We start from the raw sequence: 26385 nt of genomic DNA, 5'->3' as shown, positions 1-26385 counted from the left end.
ATATGGAAATCACAGAATTCATCTCAACCGCAATACGTATTCATCTAAAAGAAACACAGGCAACTGACAAATGACCTACTAATAACGTACTTGCTAATTCTCTCTTTCAGACTGGATATTGTAAGCGTTTTAAGACACTGAGAGGTACAATTAGTTGTTGGAACAACTAAAGACTAATTACCAGTACAGGAAAAAAAATCAAAAGCATTGCTACGATTAGGTTCATTTGTTTCACTTGGAGAGAAAAAATCCACAGTATTCTGGAAGATAGTGCAATTTGATAAACATGATTTTCTTGACATTACTAGAGTTAGGAAATGAAGTCACAACTGATAGTTTATTTTAAAAAGAAAGAAATTTTATAGTCCTCTTTACATAAAGGTCAACTACTCTCAGCCAGCGTTCCCATGTACTGTGTTTTCTAGAAACAGATTTTTCTTCATTTCCACTTAATGATACACATAATTGAAAGGACAAGAGATGCTAATTTGATCTTCCTAAATGTCACACACTGAAGAGCAAATGAGAGCTAAAGCAAGTACATTTCTGATGTGCACACCTTTTCAAGGCCCTACATTAATCAGTGTCAGGAGATTTCCAAGTATTTTGTTTCACAGGTCTTGCAATCAATGAAACATTTAGTCTCCAACAACTGGCCTGTTATACCTCATTACAGCATGGAGAAGTTAAAAACAAATCTTAATGACCAAGACACATTCAAGAGCACTGGCTGACTATCACTGCATAAAACTGGAGCTGAATCTTTACAAAAAGGCCATTAAAGCTATCAGGGTCAGAATCTGACTTGCTGGCAACTTTCTTTTTAAAAAAGAATTCACTCATCTTTGTATTTCTGCTTGTGAAGATGTTTCAATGGCATTTTAAAACTAACTTCTATTTTAAACCTCATCAGTAAGCAACATTACAATAAGCAAACTTCATGCCCAGATTCACCAAAGAAGAGAAAACTGTAATACTGAGCTGAGGGATTTCAGTATAAAGCTGATAAAAGTAATTTCAGATGTTCAGAGAAGGCGATAAGTAATGATATCTTCCAAAAGACTCAGGATATGAGAGGTCAATTCTAAGTTATCCATGTTCATGCCACAGCCTCTTCCCCAGAGTCAGGTGTTATCTCTTCTCTAAACAGAGGGGAAACCATGGAACCTTCCTACAACCCTTTCAAACCACAAAAAGGCTCAAAAACATCACTCTAGATCATTTATTCAGTGTTATTTTTCACCAGAGACTAGCATTATTACATTAGATGTCCACAGTTTACCAGCATTAGTCTGTTACAGCACCACACTATCAAAGAGGCCAGTGATGCTCAAAAAAACCCCTGTATTTTAATATTTTTCACAAGCATACACGACTGAGTAACCCCTCAGTTATGAGAATGATCTAAGAGAGGACTCCTATCTCTGTAACTAACTGCTCTTTCTACCAATTCACGTGTGGGCTGTCATCCTCTGCTCATTAGGAATGATAGCTGCCCTGAATGTACAAAACTTCACCACTGTATCCTTTCAGGAACATCTCTCATTGTGATTGATACACACAATGGGGTCAAAAAGGGACTGTCAGATAAGGAACAAATAAATACATCTTATTACCATGACCTGGCAGCTCCAACGGTTCTCAAGCACAGCACCTGACACAGACAACGGGGCACCCATTTTACTCCTCTGCCGTGCCCCCCTCGGCACGAGGGCTCAGGGCTATGGCTCATTTCAGATATTATCTGAACTAATTGCTACAGTCCCAACTGCCAAAGGAAGCCAATTCATCCAAGGACTCTGATCAAGCAGTAGGAGACAGTACAATGTACATGAGTAGTTTCTCTGCATCTTTGGGAGCTCATGTGGATTATAAACCAAATTTAAAGCTAAGAAAACCTAGTAGATTAACAAGTTAAAATTCCTGCTAATTAACAGCTTTTAAGAGACCATTTGCAGTGGGAGAAGTTTGTTCAAAAGGCAAAGGATGATGCTAAAGCCTTGTGCAAAAGCAAAGGGGAAAAAGCTTTCCTTCTCTGCTGCCAGGTAACGTAACGTATTTTATTCTTAAAAGGAAACTTACTATTTTCTCCAACATAAAAACAGGTTTAAAACAATTTAGTTCTTCACCATGCTACCTGCAGTGCTACATGAAAGCAAACAAAAGAAGCCTGCTGGATGTTTCTTTAGAGCTGACTTGATCACATGCTGCTGCAGGTGATGGGCTCCTGCCAAGCATCATTGCACTCTGAAGGAACTGTTTTTATCAGTCAGACTTTCAAATGGGCATTTATATTCATTGGACACCTCTCAGTATTAATACAGAGAAGCATGTACCCTCTCTGCATCAGTACAGTTGAGATACTGGGAGGTATTTAGGCATTATTCATGGTGGTTTTATTACTTACAATTAGAGCTTTTGGGCCAGAACTTCAGCTGGCATAAACTCAACACAGCTCTATTTAAATTAAAGGAATCATGCTAATTTATACCAAATTATGATCTTGTACTGAAGGTCTCTAAGGATTATCCACTTGATACGTCAGTTATTTTACCTAATTAAACTAGTTGAGCGTGTTTCTTAGTAAATTATGAGCCTTCTATGATAATTTACTCATTAAAGAGCTCAGACTGCTAGGCAATATTCACATATTGTCTTTCTTCCCTTTTTTTATTATTATCCCATCACAACTTTGGAGCTACATTATCAAATCTTCCCATACAAGGTTTGCGTGAGAAAATACTTTTTGCTGAGCACTGACTGTTTAATGTTAATTTCTTGCACACTGAAAGCTCTCATGGCTTTGAAGAAAATTTTAGGGAAGCGAAACATGGTGGATGAGATCTTCTGCATCCTTATTTCATAATTATTGTGTAGCTACCAAGCTGATGCCAAGCTCATATTTTCTAATGCTCCAAAATATTACAGCTGTAAAATCCTGACCTTCAAGTTGCCCAAAAAACCTTGTTCTGCTCAGTTTTGCCTTTCCTAGACATCTGATTCCGTAACCATTTGTTTAATTAATACACACAGCACGTTGGGTGCAATATCTTTGTTTTGTATATTCTGAAGGGTAAACCACTATGACCCTGAAATTTGATATTATGTTTTATTGGCAGAGGGGCCAAGGTTTCCCTAAAATTTCAACAGTACAGCACTGATTTCAGTGGTTCTATAACAACTTTAACAGCTTTGTAACATAATTTGCTCGGTTAGACTACAGGCACAGAATCACTATTAAAACAGTATTTTGTATATATTTGTAGGTATGAAGTGATCAGGAAAAAAAGCTTTTTTTCTTACTGTGATTCACAACTGCATTATGATGAACCAGAATTCATTTTCATTAACACAAGATTCATATCTCTTACCTTTTATTTCTGTCTTCTATTTGCAAGATATAGACCATGTCATCAGCAGCGTGAAGCTTGGAACTGCTGTCTGCCCATTTCAGCTTCAGGCTCTGAGGACCTGCTGCAGCACACTCTATCCGAGGAGGTAAGGGTGGCAACGGCCTAGTTTTTGCTTTAATAAAGTGGCTAAATGGCCCAGCTCCGATTTCATTGACAGCCTGGATCCTGATCCTAAAATGAACAACAAAAAAGGTTAACTGTTAAATAAAATGCTTTCACAAGGTTCTTGGTATAAAAAAGTCTCAAGAAACGAAACAGGCTTCTGGACCTGACTGTTCTGTCACTAACGCAGTGCCTGCTTCCAGCTACCAGTACTTTGCTTTGGCAAAATGATGTTTATATTGTCAGAGCTGCAGTGAAGGTATCAAGAAATGGAGTAAAGCAGAGGGGGGAAGATTTGGGTAAGCAATGTCAGAACCTGATGGCAGTCCCTTTAACCACATGAACAAGCGACAGCAGCACAGATAAAGTGCAACCTGGAAAACATGCAGTGTGTAACTACGTATAAACAAAATGAAGAAGTGTGTTGTGGTTGTCTAACAAAAGTCATGGACTAATTTAGGTGAAATTATTAAGTGAAAGCATTGGTGTCACTGCCATGAAACCCATTTCCATGGTGGTAAATATCTCTGAAGACCAAAGAACAGTATTATTTCAGTGTGTGCAGCATCTCACAAAGCACAATATTTAAGTACATGAAACTGTACTGGGAAGGACTAACCAATAAGGTTAAATCCACAAACCTTCTACATGTCTTATGCAAGCTGTGGAAATATTAACCATCAGTGAACTATCTATTAGATCAAATAAGAGTTGGACTGAAGTCACTCTCACAATATGCACAAAAGCTCTTGAGCCATGTGAATCGCATCAAGGACATTTAGAAGAAGAGAAAAGCAGACCACCTACCTAGTCATAGAAGTTTTAATTTGGGAATACTCTTAAGATTAAGCCAGTCTTCTAAATTCTATAAGATAACAACTCCTGGTTTCTGCTTTGTCACTCTCTTATCTGTCTGCACCTTAGTTTAATAATTTGCACAATGAGAATCTGCTTATAGGAATAAGTGAAGAGTTTTTTACTATGGTAACAACAACAACATCATAACAAAGATGTGAAATATGCATTTCGAAAGAGCTTTGAGGACTATGTGAATAGAAATATTGGTACAGACGAGCCTGAAAGGTTTCAGAAGTTTGTTAAATCAAAGTGAAAATAAGAGGAAACAGGATGGGCAAACTAATTATTTTTTTTAGATAGTTCAGCCCAGTTCAGATAGCTGGACAGGTGCCATTTACTTTGGAAATTCTGTGCAGAGCAGCCTAGCATTTTCTCATGGGAAAAGACTCTCTACAAGAAGCGTTGCTTCTTCTCAAAACTATCAGCCACCAAGAAGTCAAAAGTCCCTGGGGAAGGTGGTAGGGGTAGAAGGGAGAAGAGCAGAACCTGGTATACCCCTATGACCGCCTGCTTCAGAGAAAACAGACAATAAAAATAGAACTGTCTTTGGTTGGCATAGCTACTTATTTTGAGTGAAGTACATAAAGCGATGTGAATTCATATAAACAACATGGAAAAATTACTTTGGTTTGAACAGCAAGTTTTCAGTTCTACCATTAGAAAAAGATTAGGTAGAGTTAAAGGGATGGGGAAAAATCCTCCAGAGAACAATATTCCCTATTAAAAAAACTCCTCAAAAGCGTATTTTCTGCAGTTTCAATAAAAAGGGTTAAATGATTAATAAACATATTGCAAAATAATAGAGCTTTATCTACTGATTAGGCAGCTAAAGTAATTGTACACTGTAATAATGCACCATGTTTACAAAGTCATGTGTAAATATGTGGTTAAACCTTTGCTTATTGAGCTAGCCATTAACAAGGGTGAAGTATTGCTTGGCGTGGAGCTGCATTTTCCTTTTAACCTTCCTTTTAGTTTCAGGAAATGCATCCTGGCCACCTTACAACACTATACAAAGGTGATTTCATCGTCGTCTTCCAAAATGGTGGATGGTAGGATGAAAGAAAGTTCCAGTGGGAACCTCCTCTGCAACTGCTGCCTACAAGCATTTGACATAAAAAGAACAAAAGGCTTCTCAAGTATCTTACGATGTGTAATTAATATAGGCATTGATTTTATTTCATATTATGTTATTGCTTTGCTTCAGATTCAAAAAGTCATTACATAAATATTTAATAGGCTTTCCAGTAAAAAAAAAAAAGTGAAAACTTCCTGAGTTTTCACTGGATTCTGGCAAGTTATTCATTAGCATATGCACATAAACAGTAACAGCTACATTACAAAATGCTACTACTGTTTTGTAGATTGATTACAGCCACACAGTCTAGAGCACATAGCCTTTTTTATTTTCTTTTATTTTGTATTATCCAAAGTCCCAGAAACAACAAAGCCTCTCCTGTCCTCAAGCATCGTAACTTTAACTCATTTCCAAAGAGCAGCCACCACGCTGGAAAACAAGCACTGATTGAAATTAATCTCTCTCAAATATCACATCACATTTCTTAAGCAGAAGCTGGTAGATGTGCTTTTTAGATATTGTGTGAACACATATCTGCATTTACTTGTCTTCCCTTTGCCAGGCGTTTGCACAAGGTAAAATTGTGTTTCTTCCTCTTCCCTCTATTGTTGCTTTCATGTGCTGCATGGTGTTCTTGCTCCCACCTCCAACAGCCACAAATATGCACAGCCCCTACCACCACTTCTGACTTTGGAGCACAGTAAGACTGATGGAAACTCTTAAGCCTTAATATAGAGACAGGCATCTTTCCAGATGAAGGATGATGCTGGGAAAGCAAGAATTCATCTATTTGACTCTAACATGGCTGGATGTGGCTACTCTTTTTCTGCTGATTACACCACCATAAAACTCTTTGTAAACTGCCACTCTCACTCCCAAGTCCTGAGCTTTCTCAGACACACATAAACAATTAGTTTTGGTTTTCTGTGCACATGGCAGTGTAACCCAGACCCAGCTCTCACCTCCCTCTGAACCACAGCAGCATCTCCTCAACGGATATTAGGCCTTGGAAAAGTCCATAGGGAAGGGAACAAGGAAGAAGGGAAAAAGAAAGGGGAGAAAGGAGGATCATCTGGAAGAGGAGGAAGAGCACACAGTGGTGGGAGCATCTTTGCTCCAGCTCAGGTGCTTTCTCATGACCCTGCCACAGCCTATGACACCCTGAGCTCCTCCAGCTCAGCAACACAGCCATAGCAGGTAAGGTAACTTCCACAATTCAGTGGAAACCAATTGCTGTCTGCAGAACTGATACTGGGAAAAGTAATTTTTTTTTTTTTTTTTTTTGTGGAAAAGTAGCATATAGATATGTAGAAATATTTGCAATAAAATCACTTCCTGAATTCCTTTCAACTTTTTCACTAATGGTTTCTAAGTTAATATACCCCAAACACCATCTTGGAAAGGTGGTTTCAAAATCTGACAATCACAATTTGAAAGTAAGTTTTTTGAGAATGTAGAGACTATATTTAGGGATAGTACCTACTTCTGCAGACCCTAGACCAGTATTTGTATTCATTCTAACATTTTCCCACTGCATCTTTTAAACATTTAGGAAAAAAATAGATCAGACTAGGCAAATTTAGAAACCATCAAAAGATCTTTAACAGACCATTCAATCTTATAAGATTCTTGACCCAGGAAAATAAACACACTAAACAGGATGCTATTTTCAGATTGGTCACAAAATCATTTGTGTAGTACTCCAACAAACTGAAAAATTAACTTTTGAATTAATCTTAAGAGTCTGACATGAGAAGAGTTTGATTCGCTAGTTCTCATAAGTGGAATACCACTAGTTGCAATACACAAGCCTGTGGAAACCTGTAGGAGTTAAAATGCCACGGGCTTTGAAAGGGAGGAGGAGAAGCAGCATGCTCCACCATCATCATCACCACTGCCATACACATCCCCCGGGACAAGCCAGCCCCACAGGTCCCCAATTAGACTGCACTCTTCTGGGGCTGGAACAAGACTTTGTTTTACACTCTGAAGCATAAATTCGGTTTTATAAGCCACTTCAGCATTGCTAACTTGAGCATCCACGTGCATCCTTTTTTCCATCTTGGAAAATCTTTTCCTCAATACAGTTCAGAAATTTAATATGTCTAGAATTTTTATTCTTAAATCAAATTAAAATTGCGTTGCTATTAAAATTTAATAAGGCCCTGTATCTTTCTGTAAACTATGTAACTTCAGAAGAAAACAAGCAGTCTTAAAAATCAGAAGGTGTTCTGCAGTGAAGTATCTCAACAGCACAGCACAATTAACTACGGAAAGTGTTGAGTGAAGCTTGGGAACAGAGTGTAACAGAAAACTAATATCTATTACTGTTGAATACTTATTTATTGTGGAATATTTATTAAATCACTTCTAGTTACATCAGTTCACAGAAAACCAGTCCAAGTATTATTACCTTATAGTCAGAGCTTCCAGAGTTTCATGGCTATGTCAATAAAATGGAAAGACTGCAGAACTCTGAGATATTTCTGCAGCTGCTCACCAGCAATGATGTTTACATAGTGCTTTCGCAAAGCATCTGCTTTTTACAACAGGAGTGCTGGTCTGTGTCTGACACTGGAGAAGTCCTCTTGAAATCAGCCCTACTCTGGCCATTAGCAGCACAGCAGAGGCACGCCCCAGTTCCTCCTGCCCTGAATGTATTCTGGGATGCAAATCCTTCTTGTGGCATGCTGGCGGGGTTTGCTACTAAGACACAGAAACCATCACACTTTTCAGCTTTGAGCCGACCTCCGCAAAGAGCCTGGAGTTTGCTCAGCGTGTACTTGAGTTGCTCATGTACCGCCATTCCCATACAGAAGCTGGAAGCTGCAGAGCAATGACAGACCTAAGCTAACAAGTCCAACGGAGTGGACACACATAGACATGCTGTTAGAATCACACCGCTATGCAAAACAACGTTCCTTTCCAATTTTGAACTTGATAGATTCATAACTGCCAAGATTTGCTCTCAATTTTGGGTTCCCACAAACAAAAACACTGACAGTGAAATTCCAATGCAACTAAAACATATAAGCTCTTTGCTGATTTACTTCAAAGTCTGCTAAAGCTTTGGCAAGAGAGTTCAGAGTCTCAAACCCAGTAGTGTTTGGCTTGTTTAGTCTAGGAAAAACAAGGCCTGGAAGAAAACACATTCACTGCTTTTAAACACAGCAGGGAATAAACAAGAGAGAGAGAAGAGCTAGTTGAGTTAAACAATGTTGACATGAAAAGAAAAAACACTGGTGAACAAATTTAGAGAATGAGATCAGTGATGTTCTGAAACACTCTACTGATGAGAACAGGGAGGGCAAAACCCCACCACTTTTTAGCATACAGCTTGATAAACATGTTTCTTATGGATACATTTATCAGGGACCAGACGTTCCATGATGAAAGACAGGTGTCAAGATAGGCCTGAAGAAAAAATATCAATGAAAGACTTAACGATCGATAGCAAAAACACTTTGACATGTCTATTTTTATTAGCAGAAAAATACTTCAAACTATAGATGAGGTACTTTTGCAATTCGACTGCAGTCACTTGTCTTTCCTGACAGGCATGAGATGCAAGATTTGGGGGTTTCTTTCTCTTGTTTTGTTAAAGAAAAGAGCTTTCATATATTATTACTTTTGATTAGTCATCCACTGGTTTGTGCTCTTCACTTTTTTTTTTTTTTGGGTAGGAACTTAGTCTTACAACAACATTTAGAACAGTTACAGTTAGTGCTTGTGCTTTAGCCTTTTCATTTGGATTAGAGACAAGCAGAATCCCTGACTAAAAAATACATGATTTAATATGGTGCTTTTTACAAAGCAACAAAGTAAGAATGAAAAAAAAAATCCAGTATGATCTCAGTGTAACAACACTCTTCATGGCAGCAGGAGTAAGAGCTTCACAGACAAGGCTGCAGCATGATTATAAAGAATAATGTCCTGCCCACCCTTTCATTCCGTATCTCAATTTCCAGGCTTTGAAGACAAGGACATTTCCCTAAAGGAAACTGTAGGCAACGAAGAACCAGCTAAAAAAGAGACTGAAGAAGGAAGACTTCAGTGAAGAATTTCGATGGCCCATTCTGGCTGTCTTGACTGTGTTGCTCAAAGATATTTTGACTCTTGATTGAGCATATGAAGAGAAACCAAGGAGAATGGGACTGTACAAAGATGATGCAGTTCTACAGCTGGGTAGCCAGTCAAACAAACTCTTCAAATTATTAATCAGGTTTTTGATTAGCCTTCCATTACAGTTGGGTTTCCTGGTCTGGTTTAGAGTAAGATCACATAAGCAGCAACACTGACACAAGGCAGAGAGTGAGAAATGCGGGAGAACATGGAGATGGAGGGTGGTCAGAAGCAGCAACAGACAACAGCAACCCGAACTGGCTCAAACCCTTGTGCAGTACATATATTTGTATATTTGCTACAAGAAATTATCTTTTTTGGGTACATGATAAAATGGGATAAACAAACTTTCATTTAAACTCTACAAGACCTGTAGGATTGTGACCTTGAATACAAAGAAAAAAAGACCACCTTACAGACAGTCTGTGCCATGTCTAATTTTACAACTGTGCAATCAGATTTCAGTTTTTATTAGAAGAGTACTTAAAATAGAATTTCTTTTGTCACATCTTCTGCTGTATTGCTGTTCATTGTCTGCATGGAACCATATTTTTTTTTTAATTAGCAATTAGGGAAAAAACAGATAAGCCTGAACATTAAATAATAATAAAATTTTGGCAGTGTCACTTAGACATTTAGTCTCTGAAGCAATATAAAGAAATTGCTTTTAAACTCAGATTATCTTTTAATTAATCTCCATATGCTAGAAACAAAAAATAGCTGTAGCTATACAAATAAAAGTTCATTGCGTGCAAATTGCTACCCCCTCGCAGGGATCAATACAGTTAATAATATAACCCCCTGGAACAGTACTGCTAAGCATCAGAAAAAATGAGATGTCGCATGGTAATTTTAGTTATTTCCCATGTTTTAAATTTACTTACCTACCAGCGTAACCCTACCTTAGCAGAGCAAATTAAAAAGGAGAGATCAGAGATAATGCAAGGAGAGGAAAAAGAAGAAAAAGGCGGGGGGAGAGAAAGCAGTATTTGAACATGAACTACTGCAATTCATTCCATAAAGGAGTTATTTCAGATTTCTATGCTCCCTAGGTTAGTTGTTTGTGGTGTTGTGGGTTTTTTGTGGGGTTTTTTTTGTTGGGTTTTGTTTTTTGTTGTTTTTTTTACTCAAGTCTACATGCCATAAGCATTTCCCATGTAAAATTAAGCTGAGTGCTCTGTACCACATCAAAAAAGTAGTACTCACCGATATGAGGTTTCTGGAAGCAAATCATCGATAACGTAACTTGTGACATTTCCTACTGGAATGCTGATGTCACCCAGGTCAATGTTGTATGATGTAATCTCAGCTCCGTTATTGCATGGTTCTTCCCAGTTCAGTACAAGGCACACAGAGGGCGAGAGCTGATGGGCATCCACGAGCTCATCCTCCAGCACGGAGAGGGTGGAGACTGCATCAGGCACAGACGCGGGGATTCTGCAGGTTACCAGGTCGCTGTAGGGTCCAGCTCCTGCCTGGTTAATAGCCTGTGCATTAAAATAAATATTTTTACAGGGTGAATGCTCTCTTTCACATGTCTATCGAGTTCATAATAATGAACTGTGCAGCCTGGAAGAGTTGCATGGATTCTTCAGAGGATATGTACCGCTGGCTCATTCTCTAAAGCATGACTCATATCCTCTACCTACACTAGAGCAATTAATATCTTCCTTTGTTACTCAGGAGTATCTCAGATAAATTGGAGAATATTTCTCTTCTTCCCTAATAGCTATTTAATCAAACTTAACAGTAACCTTTTTATCAGCAGCAAACTTTGTTTAGTAAAGGAAAATGTCACAGTTATGCTGTCAGTGATGAGTGACGCCACATTGTTCAGCAAATTGGCTACCTGAAATCGTTGAGCTGCCCCCTATAAAATCCTCAGTACGCTGCAGAGTGCAACATCAGAAGCTTTATGCAAGCAGAATACCCCTAGACATAAGGGGCATTTGGCTTGCTGAGAGCTACACTGGTTCCTACCTCAGAGAAGGAATAGGTAATTTCATGCTAAAAAGTTTCTGAAATTAGAATATAGGAACTCAGCATGGCGTTAAGTCTATGACTCAGATTTCCCCAGAAGTCACAAATCACTAGCAAACCACCACCAAAGCACATAGCTCAATATTTTCCACAAGGGAGTAGAGCAACCAATTATCAAGCTTCTCATCTTGACTCATAGATCCAGGATCCCACTAGAAACCAAGTTTCAAACTCTGGCCCACTTCTGCTCATTAATTACAGAGGCTGTTGTCTTTGCAAGCTCAACACTGCACAAATTGTACAGACCTGTTTTTTATCAGTTGATGCTCAGTCAGTGGCAAATGATGTATATGTTGCACTGGAATGGCCTAGGAAATGACTAATATTACCTCCTCAGGATTATTATAAGCTCCTGTGCACACAACCACAGAACTAGGCAGGCTGGAAGGAACCTTAGGACACATCTAGACCAACCTGCTACTCCCATCAGGATCAAAACTGAATACAGAGCAGGTTGCTCAGGCTTTTGTCCAGTTGGGTCTTGAAAAATGCCGAGGATGGAGCACAGCCCCTCTGGACCACTGGCACAAGCCTTAATTGCCTGCACAGCGATAACTGTTTCCTTTATATCTCATCTGAACATCTCTATTTCAACCTCTGCCTGGAAGTCCTCATGAATGGCATGTAACGGGCAACGCCCCCTTCCCTTGATGTGCTAGCTGGGTTCCTCCTGAACAGCCCAGCACGCTGCTAGCCCACAAGGTACATGGAGAGCTTACCATAGTATATTATCTACAGGCTGAGTTACAGGAGGTTCACACCTTCAAAAGTAGGTTTTGACATTGCCTAGCATCATCCACCATATATATTTCCTCTGCATTTCGAAAAGTGAGCCCAGAATCTCCCACCAGATTACAATTAACTAGAAAAACTGGATTTACAATGTTGCCAGTAGGACTATGATGGCAAGGAAAGGACACGTCAAACATCTGTTTGATTTCTTATCTATGCTTAACTGTAGTGAATAACTTATTTCTGCTATGCATAATACAAACACAAAGCCGTGTTCTGTTTTTCCAGGAGGCATTTTGTTCAATTGAAGAAAGAGATAATAAAGTTAGATTTGTCAGCCTTTAAAAAGCCCTTCAAAACAAATCCTGCTCCAGGGACATCTTCTATTTAGTGAAGCGCTCCTAGAGCTGTTAAAAGTGAGCCTTGTTTCGTGGTCTGCCAATGATATTATTTGTATTGCCTCTAAACTAGTGTTTGGCAATCTGTATCTTGCTCCAAGCCACTTATTTTCAGTGGTGCTTTTAACTGCTTTACTGGACAATCTCATCATCAAAACTGATGGGAATTTCATTCTTCTTTGCTTCCTCAATACTTAAGCCTCCCTGCCTCCACCACCAATGACACAATATTTCCCTTTGCAGAAGCCACAATTGTTTTCAGGAATATTCATTACAGGAAAAACGTTGAGCAACAATAAAGACAAATTTTCTGCCCTGCAGTTATATATGCCTGATTCCTCAATTCTCTCTTTTTATTGAGTTACTGTAGATTGAGATAGCAAAACTGTGTTTTTATTAGAAAGCAGAGTAAACGTGGTTTGAGGAATCTTTTATTTTTAAAAAGCAAAAGAACAATTTTTCTGTTAAAGCTGCTAACAGGTAAGAAAACCAGCCTATTATTCTCTCCTTTTTATTTAAAAAAACCACTAAAGTTTCTGAAACTATTTAACCTTCCTTTTTTGTCTGCTATACATGCTTTGTTCTTTTTTCCTTTGTAGTTGTTTAAATGTTCCAGTGTTTCTTATCACAAATTCTTCTCCATACAATACACAGACCAGATCTAGAGGATGAAGCCCTCTAGAAAGTAATGCATGGGTCACTGATAGATTCAATGAAGTGTTTTAGTGCTGTTGTGCATTTCATTTAACTTCTGCCTATGATTTAAATTATATTGGCTGTGTTAAAAACTGAGTAGATTGTAACATTTTTCTGTCAGGTAGTTTAAAATAAATGCCCACTCAAAATCAAAGATGCTATACAGCTGGCTGTTTCCATTTTTAACATTAAAACCTCCTTGAGCTGCCTGCCGCTCACCGCAGCAGTGGTCTCACGGTCTCCTCCCTGCCCAGCCGATGCCGAATGCTTTCCCTCCTGTGCAAACAAGAGGCACTTTCTGGCTAACACTTCTAAGCCACTCACACATGCTCTTTCAATTCGCCTTCACCAATAGTGCCAGTACAAGGTATTTGGCCAGCTACGACCAAGTCAGAAAATACAGTTGAGTGTACTCAGAGATGTGGGGCCCTAGCTCCTTGGCTGCTGGCCAGCTGCTCGAAAGCTACTTTGTTAAAAAAAAAAAAAGTTAAAAAAAATTCAATGTCCTGTTTAAAAAAAAAAAAAAAGAAGGAAACACTCAACAGAGGCATGCTGTCCTTGATCAAAGGAATGACCCTGGGTGGTCCACACATTGCCAGCTGGGTGGGTACATGAACTTTTGCTAGATTTACTGGTGGTATTCAGTCTTCACATACAAATAAATTTTGCAGAAGAGTATGGTGGGCAAAAATATTTTTACTTCACTCCTACCCAACCTTCCATTTACTTTTCAGTGGCCATAAAGGAGAAAGAGTGCTGTATTTTTATTTTCATATATATATAAGAAATATATTTTAACTGTTACTTTTTACTGAAAATAATAGGAGAGAAAGAAATCAAAGAAAAAGAAATCATACAGAGACTCTATATGAGATCCAACCTTACAAATATAAGAGACAAAATGATAAAGATGAGGACTCACTTTCTGGCAGCTACCATTTCCTATATACATAGGAATCTACTCAGCTGGCTTGCTTTACTTGACAAATGAAACAGATGCTGGAGTTTATTATTTAAGCTAGGGGAATCTTCAACATCCATTTGGGAGGTAGATGTTATTTACATCTCATTACCAAGAAAAAATTAATTTTTTTGGAAATTGTCTAACACATCATCATTTTGTTTCAATATCAGAGGGCAAAGTGGCTGTTAAAAGCATTATTCACGGAAAATAAACCACACAATACATGAGAGCAATTTTTCAGAGCTAGAAGTTATACCAGCTCCCTTGTTTATCACTTTGAATTATGCAGAATCTAAACCATTCAGTTATATGGCAACAGTCTGCATTATTTAAAATAAACGTACATTCCTTCTGACTTACAGAGCACGTAACTTCATAGTGGCTAATGATAAAAATAAAAACACAGTGGAATGAAACTTTCTTTACATTTTGGATTGCAGTGCATGCAAAGTCATAACTTCCATACCTGTAGCCTACAGCAGTAATGCGCTGCCGCTGACAATTCACTTATTTCAAAACAAGTATCTGTGCCATTATATGCAAGTTGTAGAGATTCCTCATCTTCTCCCCACTCTAATCTGTATTCAGAGATGTCAGCACCAGAACATTCAGGACTCTGCAACACAAATATTTATGTGGTTCAATTCAGAAATGCGCACTTCAGATCTCTGTGTTTCACTGGGTAAAGAATAAAGGAATAATGGGGGAAAAAACCCACAAACCACCCTTATTTTTAAATTAATACACCATTACTGCTGCAAATGGAAATGCGCTGAATTAGTGTTCCCTAATAGGTTACTAAAACAGGCCAATTCTGCACAAAAATTACCTGATAGAAATTCAGAGTAATGAAAAAGTATATGCAGCAACTTTGCTTTTCATCAGGACACTCAGGAATAAATTGTCTCTCCGCTGCCTTGGCAGAAGCACACCCGTGCAGAACAGAAGAAAGCATCAATCTAGTGTAGTCTAGTAGAGTGATCAAAACACAGCTCTGGAAGAGCCAGCCTTCAAGCCTGACATAGTTACTCATGTTACTGAAAGAACAACCACTGCAACAAGCGAGGAGCTTGTCTGAGGTTTTCAGCGAAAGTCACCCATCAAGGTAATGGTCCCAGTATGGGACATGGGAGTGAGGACCTGGGTACGTTAACGTCCACAAACAGACTCTTATGGGATCCATGTGTCCTCAACAATCCCTTTATCATCCCGAAGTTTAGGGGAACACGGAATAAATACCTGAATTTGCTGGACATGAGCTAGTGCAGGCATAATGTCACAGTTCCCAAAACAAAGTATTTTGTTTTGTTACCAGAACTACCTAGAGTTGTACTATGTGGACTGAAGCAGCTCGGGGCATCACTGCTGCACATGCAGAAGTGTGGTCTAGGATACAACAAAGACTTTTTGATTACAACACACAAGGTATAATTTCCAGTAAAAGGATCCAGAGCATCGCTGCATGCCACAATGACCACCACAGGGCTTCTCTAGCTCTGTCTCTGAGCTTCCAGCTATTTTAGTAGGAGCATTCAGAATTGCTAAGCCAGTGTTTTAAAACAGCGTGTAAAAAAGGCATAGTAGGAACCACACAGTGTGCTCTCTAACCAGACAAAAAAAAAACCTCCACAGTCCTCCACTGTTTTCCCTTCATATTCATATCAGACAAAAAATGATAGACTTATTAAGTAAACATAACCATTGCAAACCACATTACTCCTTCCACAGCTTCATTTTTAGCTAGAATAAACAAATATATCCTGCATACAAATAGAGTCCACCAGAAACAGTGCTGCATTGGCTCATGGTTTGAGAGAGCAAATGCTTGTCCGTACACTCATTTAAAGGGTAACATTTAAGAGTTTAGTGCAACTTCTAGCTTAGCATCAATCAATTGCAAAAAATATTAACAAATACCCCCAAACTGCACCAAACACACCTGTTTCTTTATAAATTTAAACTCAGATTACATTTGTATCTAGCTATGTTGTTAGCACAATCAATTTATTTGAGCATCTTGGGAACATTAATAACTTCTTTCTCAACAGAGGCATCCTTCTGTAGAGGGACCCAACAGACACAGGGCTGGAAAGGCTGCTAGGTTTTCAAAGGAAGTCCATGGCAGAACTACAGCCCCACTGCTCCGTATCACAATGTTATTTATGACAACATCCTTTCCTTTCTGCCTTAATTACATAACTTTTTTTTTTTAATGACACCAAGCAACCCCTCAGCATTGTAGTAAAGACTTATTTTAAGAGTCCAATGTTTAAGATCCTGGAGAATGGAGAAGGAACACACACAAACTAAAATAAAAGTAAATATTTGGGGAAGAGAAAAACAATTTTTGAGGAAAAAAAAACTACATCGTAAGCATTTGTGTAGAGTTAATTTCATATCAGAGACTCCAGCTTCAGCCAAAATCAAATATTTGCCTTCACAATTCCACCCCAGGACACGCTGACATGCTAAAAGCCTGCAGAGAGCACTTCTACCCGACCAGTGCTCTATCATCCGACGCCAGCGTAGGAGGTCTCATGTCTGAATCCTGGTCTGGATGACTCATGATCAACTTTATGCAATTTTTTTAAAGGGAAAAGTAGAGAAGATGATTTTCTACAATAGAAGAGTTTCTGCATATGGTTTTCTTGCACAAAAAAGAAGTTTCAAACCAGTGAATAGCTTTCAAGTTTTGAAAAGTTGGGTTTTTTTCAGGCTAGCTTTCAAGTTTTGTCGTGACCATATTAGTTTGAATAAGCAAGATGGAAATTAAACAATCAGGGCACCTGACTTACCTCCCAGCTTACAAGTACACATGTGTCGGACAGAAAGGAGAGGGAAGGTGCTCTGCACTGCCCAGGCGGTCCTGCTGCTGTGGTGACTTCTGTAGCTTCCGAATACGGCCCGTACTAGAGGGGAACAAGGTGTCTGTACATTAATATGTAAGCACACACCCATCTCGTATTCCTCAAAGGCTTTCCAAGAACAGCACATAAGCTTTTTCAATGCAATAAACTTTCTCAAAGATAGATCGAGCTTCCCACACTCAGCACCAAATACCAGAGTTCAGTATGAGACCAGGTAAATTATTGCAAAGTTAAAACATGAGGTAAGCTCAGGTACGAGCAGACAGCACATGCACCCTCCTGTGCGGTGGTGAGTGCCCATGAAAGAGTAAGCCACCTCCAGTTTACCCAAAAGTGAGGATGTGTGCTCAGCAATGGAGTAACTGAGGAACAGTTTGTGTCCCTCTACCTTACCTTAATGCGTTCGCATGTCTGTGCCATAGCCTGGCATAACTGGCTTCTCGCAGTTATAAGGAACACGACAACAGTAAAGCACATACTGGAGTCCAAATCCAGCTTCTTTTATATAAAATGTCTGTCACACGTTAATTATAAAAGGACTGCATGTGAAGGACCCCCAGTCTGGGTTCAACGTGCAGGGGCATGCTGTACACACGCTGCGTATGGCTTAGCTGCCTGTGAGCAACTGCTCAGACAACTTTTGAGCCCTTGGTAGGAGAATAATTTAAATGCATATTAGCAGAAGAAAAGACTATTTTCAAGAGTCTGGAAAACTGGCTTCAGCCAGCAGTGCGAGGACAGGAGAGAGATAACAGTGGTTTGAAACAGCCTTCCTGAGGCATCTTGAGTGGGATAATGAAGTTTGTTCAGTACATCCCCAAGCTAAGTAGAAATTGTTCTCCAGAACAAAGGAACTTCTCTGGAAGCAATTAGAGGAAAAGCACTGATATTTACTTATTTTGGAATGCAATACTAGCAAGTATGAAAAAAAGGAGCCACTACAAAGGCTGAACAGCACTGAAATTATGAACCCCAGAAAACCTCTCAACAGACATGTGTCAGTATCTGTGGTATTCAGAAAGGCTAATAATGATTGCTTTGTTTGAATTACAAAGAATGTGCACTTAAAAAAACCTCATTTATTGACTTCTGCTGTTTTCTTTACTGAATGGGAGAAAGAAAGGTGTTTACATCTGGTAAAGAACATCCTCCCTCACTTTGCATCTGGTAAAAAAAACCCCAACCAAACCAAAACCAGACCCCTCATTTAACAAAGGGTGGGACTAGAAATGCTTTGCAACTTTAAACACTGTTTTGCCAAAAAAAGAAAAAAATAAAAAGACAAATAGAAAATAAGAGGGGCAAAAAAAAAAAGGCAAGGCATCATATATTGAAAGCTACCAGGTAGGCAATGGCTTTCATTCCAGCAAGCAAATCCAATTTCTCCATGTGTATTTAATTTATTTTTCACAAAAATAAAATAGTGGATATTTTAAAGACAAAACAGTTTAACAGTCTTGCATATTTTTCTAATACCTAAGTTAAGTCTTAACAGAACTTCGTCCTGTAAATGAATAACTTTAAACCTTTGTGCTATGTTTGTCATCAAGATTTCCTGGGAAAAAACACATCAGTATGCATGTACTGGTGCTGGGACTGCCTTTATAAAAAACCCTTGGAAAGATGCTCTCACAAAGGCAAGCAGAACCAACTCAAACCTCACTGAATCAACAAGATTTTTCAACAGATCTCCATGGACAACAGATAGAATTTCTGATGTGTTTGGGAAGGTACATCTTCCAAGGAAATCATATAACAAAAAAAATAATCATCGAATCTACAAAACATGTATTTTTTTCAAATTAAAACAAAAAATATCATCAAGAAAGCAAGCTTTCCTCAAAATACTTCAATACTTGAGTGTAATTTCAGTAATTGTCTTTTACACAGTTAAGATTTAAAGCAAAAAGAAGGAATGCAGTGGAAGGGGAATAAACAGATTGATCCTTGTAAGCAGATACGACTGTTAGCAGGGCTTTTGCACATTTTGGTGCAGCTGATTTTGGCCAGTGAAATCATGTTAGTACCCAAAATCTCCTTTTAAGAGTACCCGGCTCAAAACTTTAAGGCACAAGTTCCTTAAAGCATTTATCACTTTATTTTCTTTTGCCTGCTCCCCTTCACCTTTCTGATCACCAGCACTAACAGAATCACTTTCCAGACTCGCCCATCTCAGGCACAGTACCACCTCCAGCGAGGGCAAAGCCAAAGCACGCTCTGGCACGCTGCACGTACCCCGCCATCATTCAGAGCTCTCACTCTGAACTGATACGTTGCTCCAGGAAGAAGGTTGCTGACGGTGCACTCCAAATCAGGCCCATGATATACTTCAGAAACAACTTCTTCAGGTTCTGTCATTTCTACACTGTACTCCGAGACAGGACAGCCACTTTCTGATGGAGGGACATCTAGAAAGAAATCATATAATTCATGAATAACGTAAGGACATATGCCAGGAAGATTAATTTTTTACCTCATGTACTACAGAAGTATATATATGTGTGTGTATATCTATACATATATCTGTACACACACACTACCAACAATGATTTTCCTCTTCGATAGATGCCTTACTTGCAATATCTCATCTATGTACATGATTGACATTTTTAAAGCAAATGAGTAAGACTACTCTTTGCCCTAAACATCCACCAGGTCAGATCATCACATGCAAGAGCAGCAGCTCCCCCAGGGCAATGATCTGTCACCCTGGGAAGCTGTGTTTGATGCCAGGAGGTGCCCAGTTACTTTTTAAGCAGAACACAGTAGCTACCATCCTCTTCTGAGGATGAAAAAAAAGCTACTCTGCTTCTTTCCCCCAATATCAAAGGTGGTATTGTGTGCAAAAAAACTGTTGAGGCAGGAGAAAAGGTATAGAAGGCTGCACGAAGAATGGGACTAGTGCTGAATACACCCTTTCTGGGACAGAGAGAAATTAGGAGGCACATGATGGCTGTCTGACCCAGTCTTGGCTGCTGGCTATGGTTGGACACAGGCCAAGGTGGGTCATGTATGCTCCTGAACTACTACTTATACATGGGATTTCTGACAAAGCCTCATTAACACCCAAAAAAAGTATGAACTGCCATCCTTGAACTTTATTAGTCACACTGCTAACATTTATGAGATTCTAAATCTCTGCACAATGATCTAAACCCTGCACTTCACCTGAAATACCAGCTTTTTGGGAAATAATGTTTTCTGTGCTTGTATCTGTTTTGTTGTGGGCACATTTTTTTGCCATGAAAATAACATATTTGATAATATTTGCGTGTTATGTTACAAGCCAATACCACAGAAACAACCTGCCTGGGCTTCTGAAAAGCAGTGCTCTACCATAAGGGGTACAGTCTTACAGGAAACAACATGGTAACTTGGATGCACAGGTGAATTTTTATACTGGTGTTGAGATATATTTGTCAGTTAGAAATGGTAGTGCTCTAGAATTTAGCTTATTGAATGATGCCACAAAAAATCTTGGATTCTGCAAGATTATCATAGCAAAGAAAAAAAAATTATTGGATACTAGCATGTACCTTGCATTCTGAAAAATGTGTGGTTTTTGACAGTTTAGAGTCATGTCCATGGTCCAAGTTCTTCACCAAATCACAGGTGTCCAATGAATTGTGTGCCTTAAACTGTGCATCAAGGTTTAAATACCACCCAAAATCCTCAACGTGTTCTGACTCAAATTTCTGAGAAAAGTCCTATATTAGAAGTAGCAAAACATTTCTGCTAAGTCAATATTGTAAAGGAAAAAAAAGACCTTGAATCACATGGTGGTTTTGCAATAAAAGGATACATATTCTAGCTGATACTTTATAGTCCTCACATAGAAATAGGTCCTAAAAAAAAAAATGGGAGCACAGTACCAGGCCTAAAGGACAGCTGGAAGACAGCTAAGTTCAGAAATCCAATACAGAGCCAGAACAGTCAATGAGAAGTTGCACTTCTGACCTGCACAGATTTCACTGGACTTTGCTTCGTACTTCCCAGTGAACAGAATACACTAACTTTTCACAAAGCCTAGCAACAGAAATGAAAGCTAAGGCAAGTTCAGCAAGCAGCCATCAAGATCAAAGCTATTCATCAGCGAGGTGCTCCAGTGGCTTACCCCATTGTAGCTGTACTTCTTTGTGCTTCGGCTTCCCCAAAACTCTTGGTGGCCGGCAGTGACCGGGTGCAACACTCAGCGTACGGACAGGTAAACTTTCAGAACACTGGAAGAGAACAGGAGCTGAAGTTAGCGCTCTGGTATGATTACTGCCTACAAAGTGAGGTATTATTAGAAAGTGGCACAAGAAATTGTTTTCTGCAACCAGTTAATAGAAATTTATATAAACAATAAAGGATAGGAGATGCTATCAAGCATGTTACAAATGCAATTAATAGAGTTCTTTCATTAGCATACTCAAAACTGTAGCACAGGAAACTCTGATGTCTAATGTTGTGGGGTTCTTTGATTTTCCACGTTTCTAAAATAATATCAAGGCCTAAAGTACTCAATCATTAAAAAAATAAAAATCAAAGTAGGAGGAATAGAAGTGTAGGTACTGAAATGATTTTAAATCAAAGAAGGGAATGACAGGAATCAGTGGCTCGAAAATGGAACCCAAACATTTAGAGAAGAGTTCAGCCTCATGAAAGGTAATTAATTGTTATAACAAACTACCCCTACTGCATCTCCATTCACCAGCTTTGGTCAGTGCAGGCTCAGGCACATGAGTCTGTGGCCTGTCTCAAGCAAGTGGCCAGATCAGATAAACACGACGGTCATTTCTAGCATAAACACCTACAGATTGGTTTTCAGGAAACCGAATCTCACTAAATTGCAGTTTGCCTGAAAAAATCCCCATCAGGTACACATAGAAGTCTTCTAAAATTCAGCAACTTGCAACATAAGATTAACTGCAATCAGCATAGCTTTACTGTGCTACAGGAAAAATATTCAACTTCTCTTTAAAACAGAAATCTTTCACCAAAAATAGCAGATAAATCTCTGAAAAAATGCAAACCCAATAGTCCTTATTGTTAAATAATACTTACCTGACTGTGTCCGCCAGTGCTAATACAGCATGCCCGGAGTTTATACAAAGTGCCTGGTTTCAAGTGAGTACAGGTATATTCTGTAGCCGATCCACTATATGCCACTTCCCACTGATTTGCTAAAAAAGGAGATATATATCCAAGTTATATACATCCAAGTTTAGAGAAGTATAATGCAAGAAGTTTACTAGTGTCTAGGAAGAAAGAAAAAACCTTGATGTGGTCTTCCACAAGTGATATATTCCAGGAAAGTAATTAGTGTTAATATTACCATATTATTCCTGCTTAAAGACATACATATACACAGACACACATACAAACATGTTATATACTTACAAATATAAATATTTCTAAAATATATTAAAAATATCAAATTAAACAGTAGGTTCAGCCTGGAACCTAAAATTCAACCAGTCTTAGAGAAGAGCAGCATACTTTAAAACACAACAAAACCTCCTCAAAACCCAACCCAAACTCCCCCAGAAACCCTGCAAGTTTTAAGGCTGCCAGTATGTAACTCAGTTTCAATCATATTTGCAGCATTATTTAATAGTCCAAAGTTTTAGTACTTCTTTATAGTAGCCATAATGAATTGAAATGGAGAAAACTTGTTTCAAGTTTACCTTCTGGACTTCCTTGAGAAATCTCTAATAGATACTTTAGGATTTCCGAACCACCATTATCCTGTGGAGGATCTAAAAAAATAAGGCAAGTTGTTAGTAAATCAAGATTAGGAGTGAAATATAGCAAAAAGATTACAGAACTTGTTTCTGATTCTGCTGCTTCTCCTCCACAAACTCCCCCATACTAACTACACCAAGGAATTTAGAGCAGAAGTGGGTAGCAGACATTACTTTTCAGCATGAGTCAGAATAAGGCAGCTGGATAACAATGCTACGAACAAAATGTATGGCAAAAGCATTGAAAGAGATGCAGCATGGAGGCTTGCCCCATTAATGAAGGAAGCAGCTGGAATGATGCTGCAATGGGACATGAAATGGAAGGTGAAAAGCCTGAAGATGCACTTGAGTGGAAGTTAGTCAATAAAAACAAGCAACATTTTTAATTCTGAAAACATAAGAGCCTCTACACATCTTTTAAAATACTAAAAATTAATTTCTCAAGCTCTCCAAACATGCTCAACTTTGGACTGAGAAGCAGCATGGAAAATCTAGTTCTAATACGTATTTATGTAATTTTTATGTGTATTTATTATGACCCAAAAAAGCTCTACTATGACCAACTGAACTAGCTTACCCCACTTTACACTAAAGCCATGAGATGTTATTGGCCCCTTAATGATGGGTCTGGTTGGAGGTCCGGGCCTGTCTGGGCTTGTTGTACAGACCAACACTTCGCTGGGAGAACTCTTTCCTTCCACATTAGAAGCAAACAGCTGAAACAAAACCACAAGTTAACCATTGTTTACTGTAACTGCTTTTCTGACAGTTCTGCATGAGACTTCTTTCAGTAATTGCACAAATATCATTAAACTGGAAAGTATGTCACATCCCAATAAAGTGTGTGGGATTCTAATAACAGATATTAGGTTGTCACGCTGTTTCTTTACACACCACATTGATTTTACCGCTCCCTGCACTAGCAATTGATCATGACATGTTTAAGATAAGAGCACCACTGTTTTTCCTTTTAAAAAAGTCAAGTGCCAACTTGCAGTTATTTACTCATAGAAGATGAAAACGATGACAATAACTATGCTATTTTTGTTTTGAAAGTATTTCAAACTGCTATTTAAAAGATTAATTCAGAGTATCAGTAACCACGCAGTTAAAACCTTGAGTAGCACAACACGCAAACAAGAAACATGTAACCAACAGCTGCTGAAATGAGCAGGATGCACACAAAGAAAACCTTCTCAGACAAATCCTTCGTCTCTACTCAAGAACACCTTCTGCTGACTTCAGGGAGAAGGTTGCTAAGCCAAGAGAAGACACGAGGACCTGGCCAGGAGACTGAGCAGATCAGGATCGCACAAGAAACCCTAAATTGTTCAATGTTTTGTGGCTGCCGAGAGCCATGTTAACTTGTGCTAGTCTCTGGGACAGAGATCTGCTGCCAAGGAAGTGAGTAATAAAACATGTATTACAATTGCTAATTGACACATAAGCTAGCAGGATCTCTTCCACTTGGGAAGCTCTGTTATTCTCAGGAGCAGTCAGTTCTACTTCTCTCCTAATCACAGGTGCCTGAGGAAAACAATTTGCAATTTTTAAGGCCAAAAAAGTAATTGAGGTTCTCTAGCCTATATGCTCATGTTAAATAAGGCACTAATGCCACTATCAATTCCTGTGTAACATCTTTTGCTTATTCTCTAATTATTCTCCAGTTTAAGACATCTTGCCATGAACACCAGATACATGAGCTAGACAAATACCCCAGTAACAGTTCTAGGGAATCTGTGAGCTACAAACATAATGCAACATTTATACATTTCCCCTATGTATACAGCTAAAGACTGCACGAGCCTGTGAAGAACTGAAAATTCATATTAAATTGATTGTTCAAGCAGGATCTTCAACACAGCTTCCCCAACCTCAAGTCTCCCATCCTCTTAGTAGGAAGAAAAATAAAACTTTCTTTGTTTCCAGGTCACTGGTAAAATTATGAAATAGTATACACAGCACTACTTTTTATGGAACCTCACTAGAAACAGCCATTGGTGATTCCCTTCTATGCCAACATGTCAAACACTTCAGAGAATGAAACTTCTGCACCTTGTTGTGTTTGGTATCACTTGCCCTTCTGTGCCAAACCCTCATTCAGTACTGAACAACAGCCTTTATAACAGTGTGTTGCACTACCACTGTCACTTTAATTAACCAACTTTTATTTCATCAAAACTGTTAGCAGGATGTCTCCTCTGTAAGCACATATTGTCTGGAATTAATTAAATTTCACCCTTAATTCTTTATTATTAAGGGGGCACCCCAAATAACTATATTTTGCGCAGGTTCAAAGACAAGCCTAGAACTTGCCGTATAGTCCCCACCACAAGTTTTAAAACACTGCTGTGATACTCAGCTGTCTGTGTTCGGTTTTGTTTGGCTGGTTGGTTTGTTTTATAGTTTTGGGGATCCTTCCCCAAGTTCTGTAGCTAATTAATCCCGGTCCTCAGGCAACGAGGGAATGTCTCAGTGCTGAGTCAGATCAGAGTTGTACTTGTAGCCAGTGAGGCTACACATTTGTTCTGGTATCAACCCAGTTTTGTAAAATTCATGTTTAATTTGAAAGCAGGGCTGCAGAGAAGCACTAACCGTCCTTTTCCCTCAGACAGCCACAGCAGCTTTTGCAATGCTAAACTAAAAGGAATCATCTCTGAGTGACACCCCAATAACTTTACGATTCTTTGAGTAATTCTTCATGCAACTTCACAAGGTCTTCTGTCCCACAAAGGAATAGATACAAAGTTGTTTTTAAAAATTTAAATGAGTCTTTGGGTAAGGTTTATTTTTTTGTTGCTCCTGAATATATACACTAAGACCTACAAAAGCCAGATGTTTTTGAATCGACACAAACCTACGGCATCCTCCTCTCCCCGCGCTGTTTACAGATGACATGAAGCTGTTTCCAGACACCGTTTCTGTTTGGCAGCGTGGGAGCACGGTGGGTCGGTGGCTTTACAGACAGCTCCTCGCCATCGCCAGAGGGACGGCAGCGCTCGGACAGCGCGGCCCAACGCCATCTTGTGGAGTTGTGCTCGGCTCCTGGCTTCGCTGAGCCGCGGGCACGGACGGACGGACAGACCGGCCGCAGCCCGGCTGGTAAAAACCACATTGTCTTCTCCTCAATAGCAGCACCCAGCACTTGTGTCATGCTTGATGGCTTCAGTAGCAGCAAGGCAGAATTTCGTGTTTGTGAAGAGACTTCAGAGCATCTCTCTTGGGGGGCGGGGTGTGTATTTAGGAACACCCGCAGAGCAGGAGATACCAACACTTGCTAAAAAAACAGCTCCAAAACCAGCCATGTGTACGTATGAGATGGAAATGCTTCAGTTTCTGCATGTCAGGAGAAGACAGGCCCCTGAGCTGAGGAAGGAAGCTGTGCTTGC

At 39.1% G+C, this 26385-nt stretch overlaps 1 protein-coding gene across 1 annotated transcript in view; it reads right to left on the bottom strand.

Moving 5' to 3' along the window:
• The window catches only part of FNDC3B (fibronectin type III domain containing 3B), a 209866-nt gene that overhangs the window by 25535 nt on the left and 157946 nt on the right, over positions 1 to 26385 (bottom strand). The window contains exons 15-23 of the mRNA XM_074878513.1: positions 23574 to 23712; positions 22940 to 23011; positions 22317 to 22435; positions 21385 to 21490; positions 19506 to 19678; positions 17199 to 17312; positions 14870 to 15019; positions 10780 to 11060; positions 3372 to 3584 (exon numbers count right to left, since the gene is read on the bottom strand). Of these exons, the coding sequence (XP_074734614.1) occupies positions 3372 to 3584; positions 10780 to 11060; positions 14870 to 15019; positions 17199 to 17312; positions 19506 to 19678; positions 21385 to 21490; positions 22317 to 22435; positions 22940 to 23011; positions 23574 to 23712 (1367 nt within the window). The remainder of the gene's footprint in view (positions 1 to 3371; positions 3585 to 10779; positions 11061 to 14869; positions 15020 to 17198; positions 17313 to 19505; positions 19679 to 21384; positions 21491 to 22316; positions 22436 to 22939; positions 23012 to 23573; positions 23713 to 26385) is intronic.

The sequence above is a fragment of the Strix uralensis genome, chromosome 9, assembly GCF_047716275.1.
Source record: "Strix uralensis isolate ZFMK-TIS-50842 chromosome 9, bStrUra1, whole genome shotgun sequence".
NCBI classification, from domain to species: Eukaryota; Metazoa; Chordata; class Aves; order Strigiformes; family Strigidae; genus Strix; species Strix uralensis.
The sequence above is the reverse complement of the archived record's forward strand: the minus strand, read 5'-3'. Positions and strand labels throughout refer to the sequence as shown.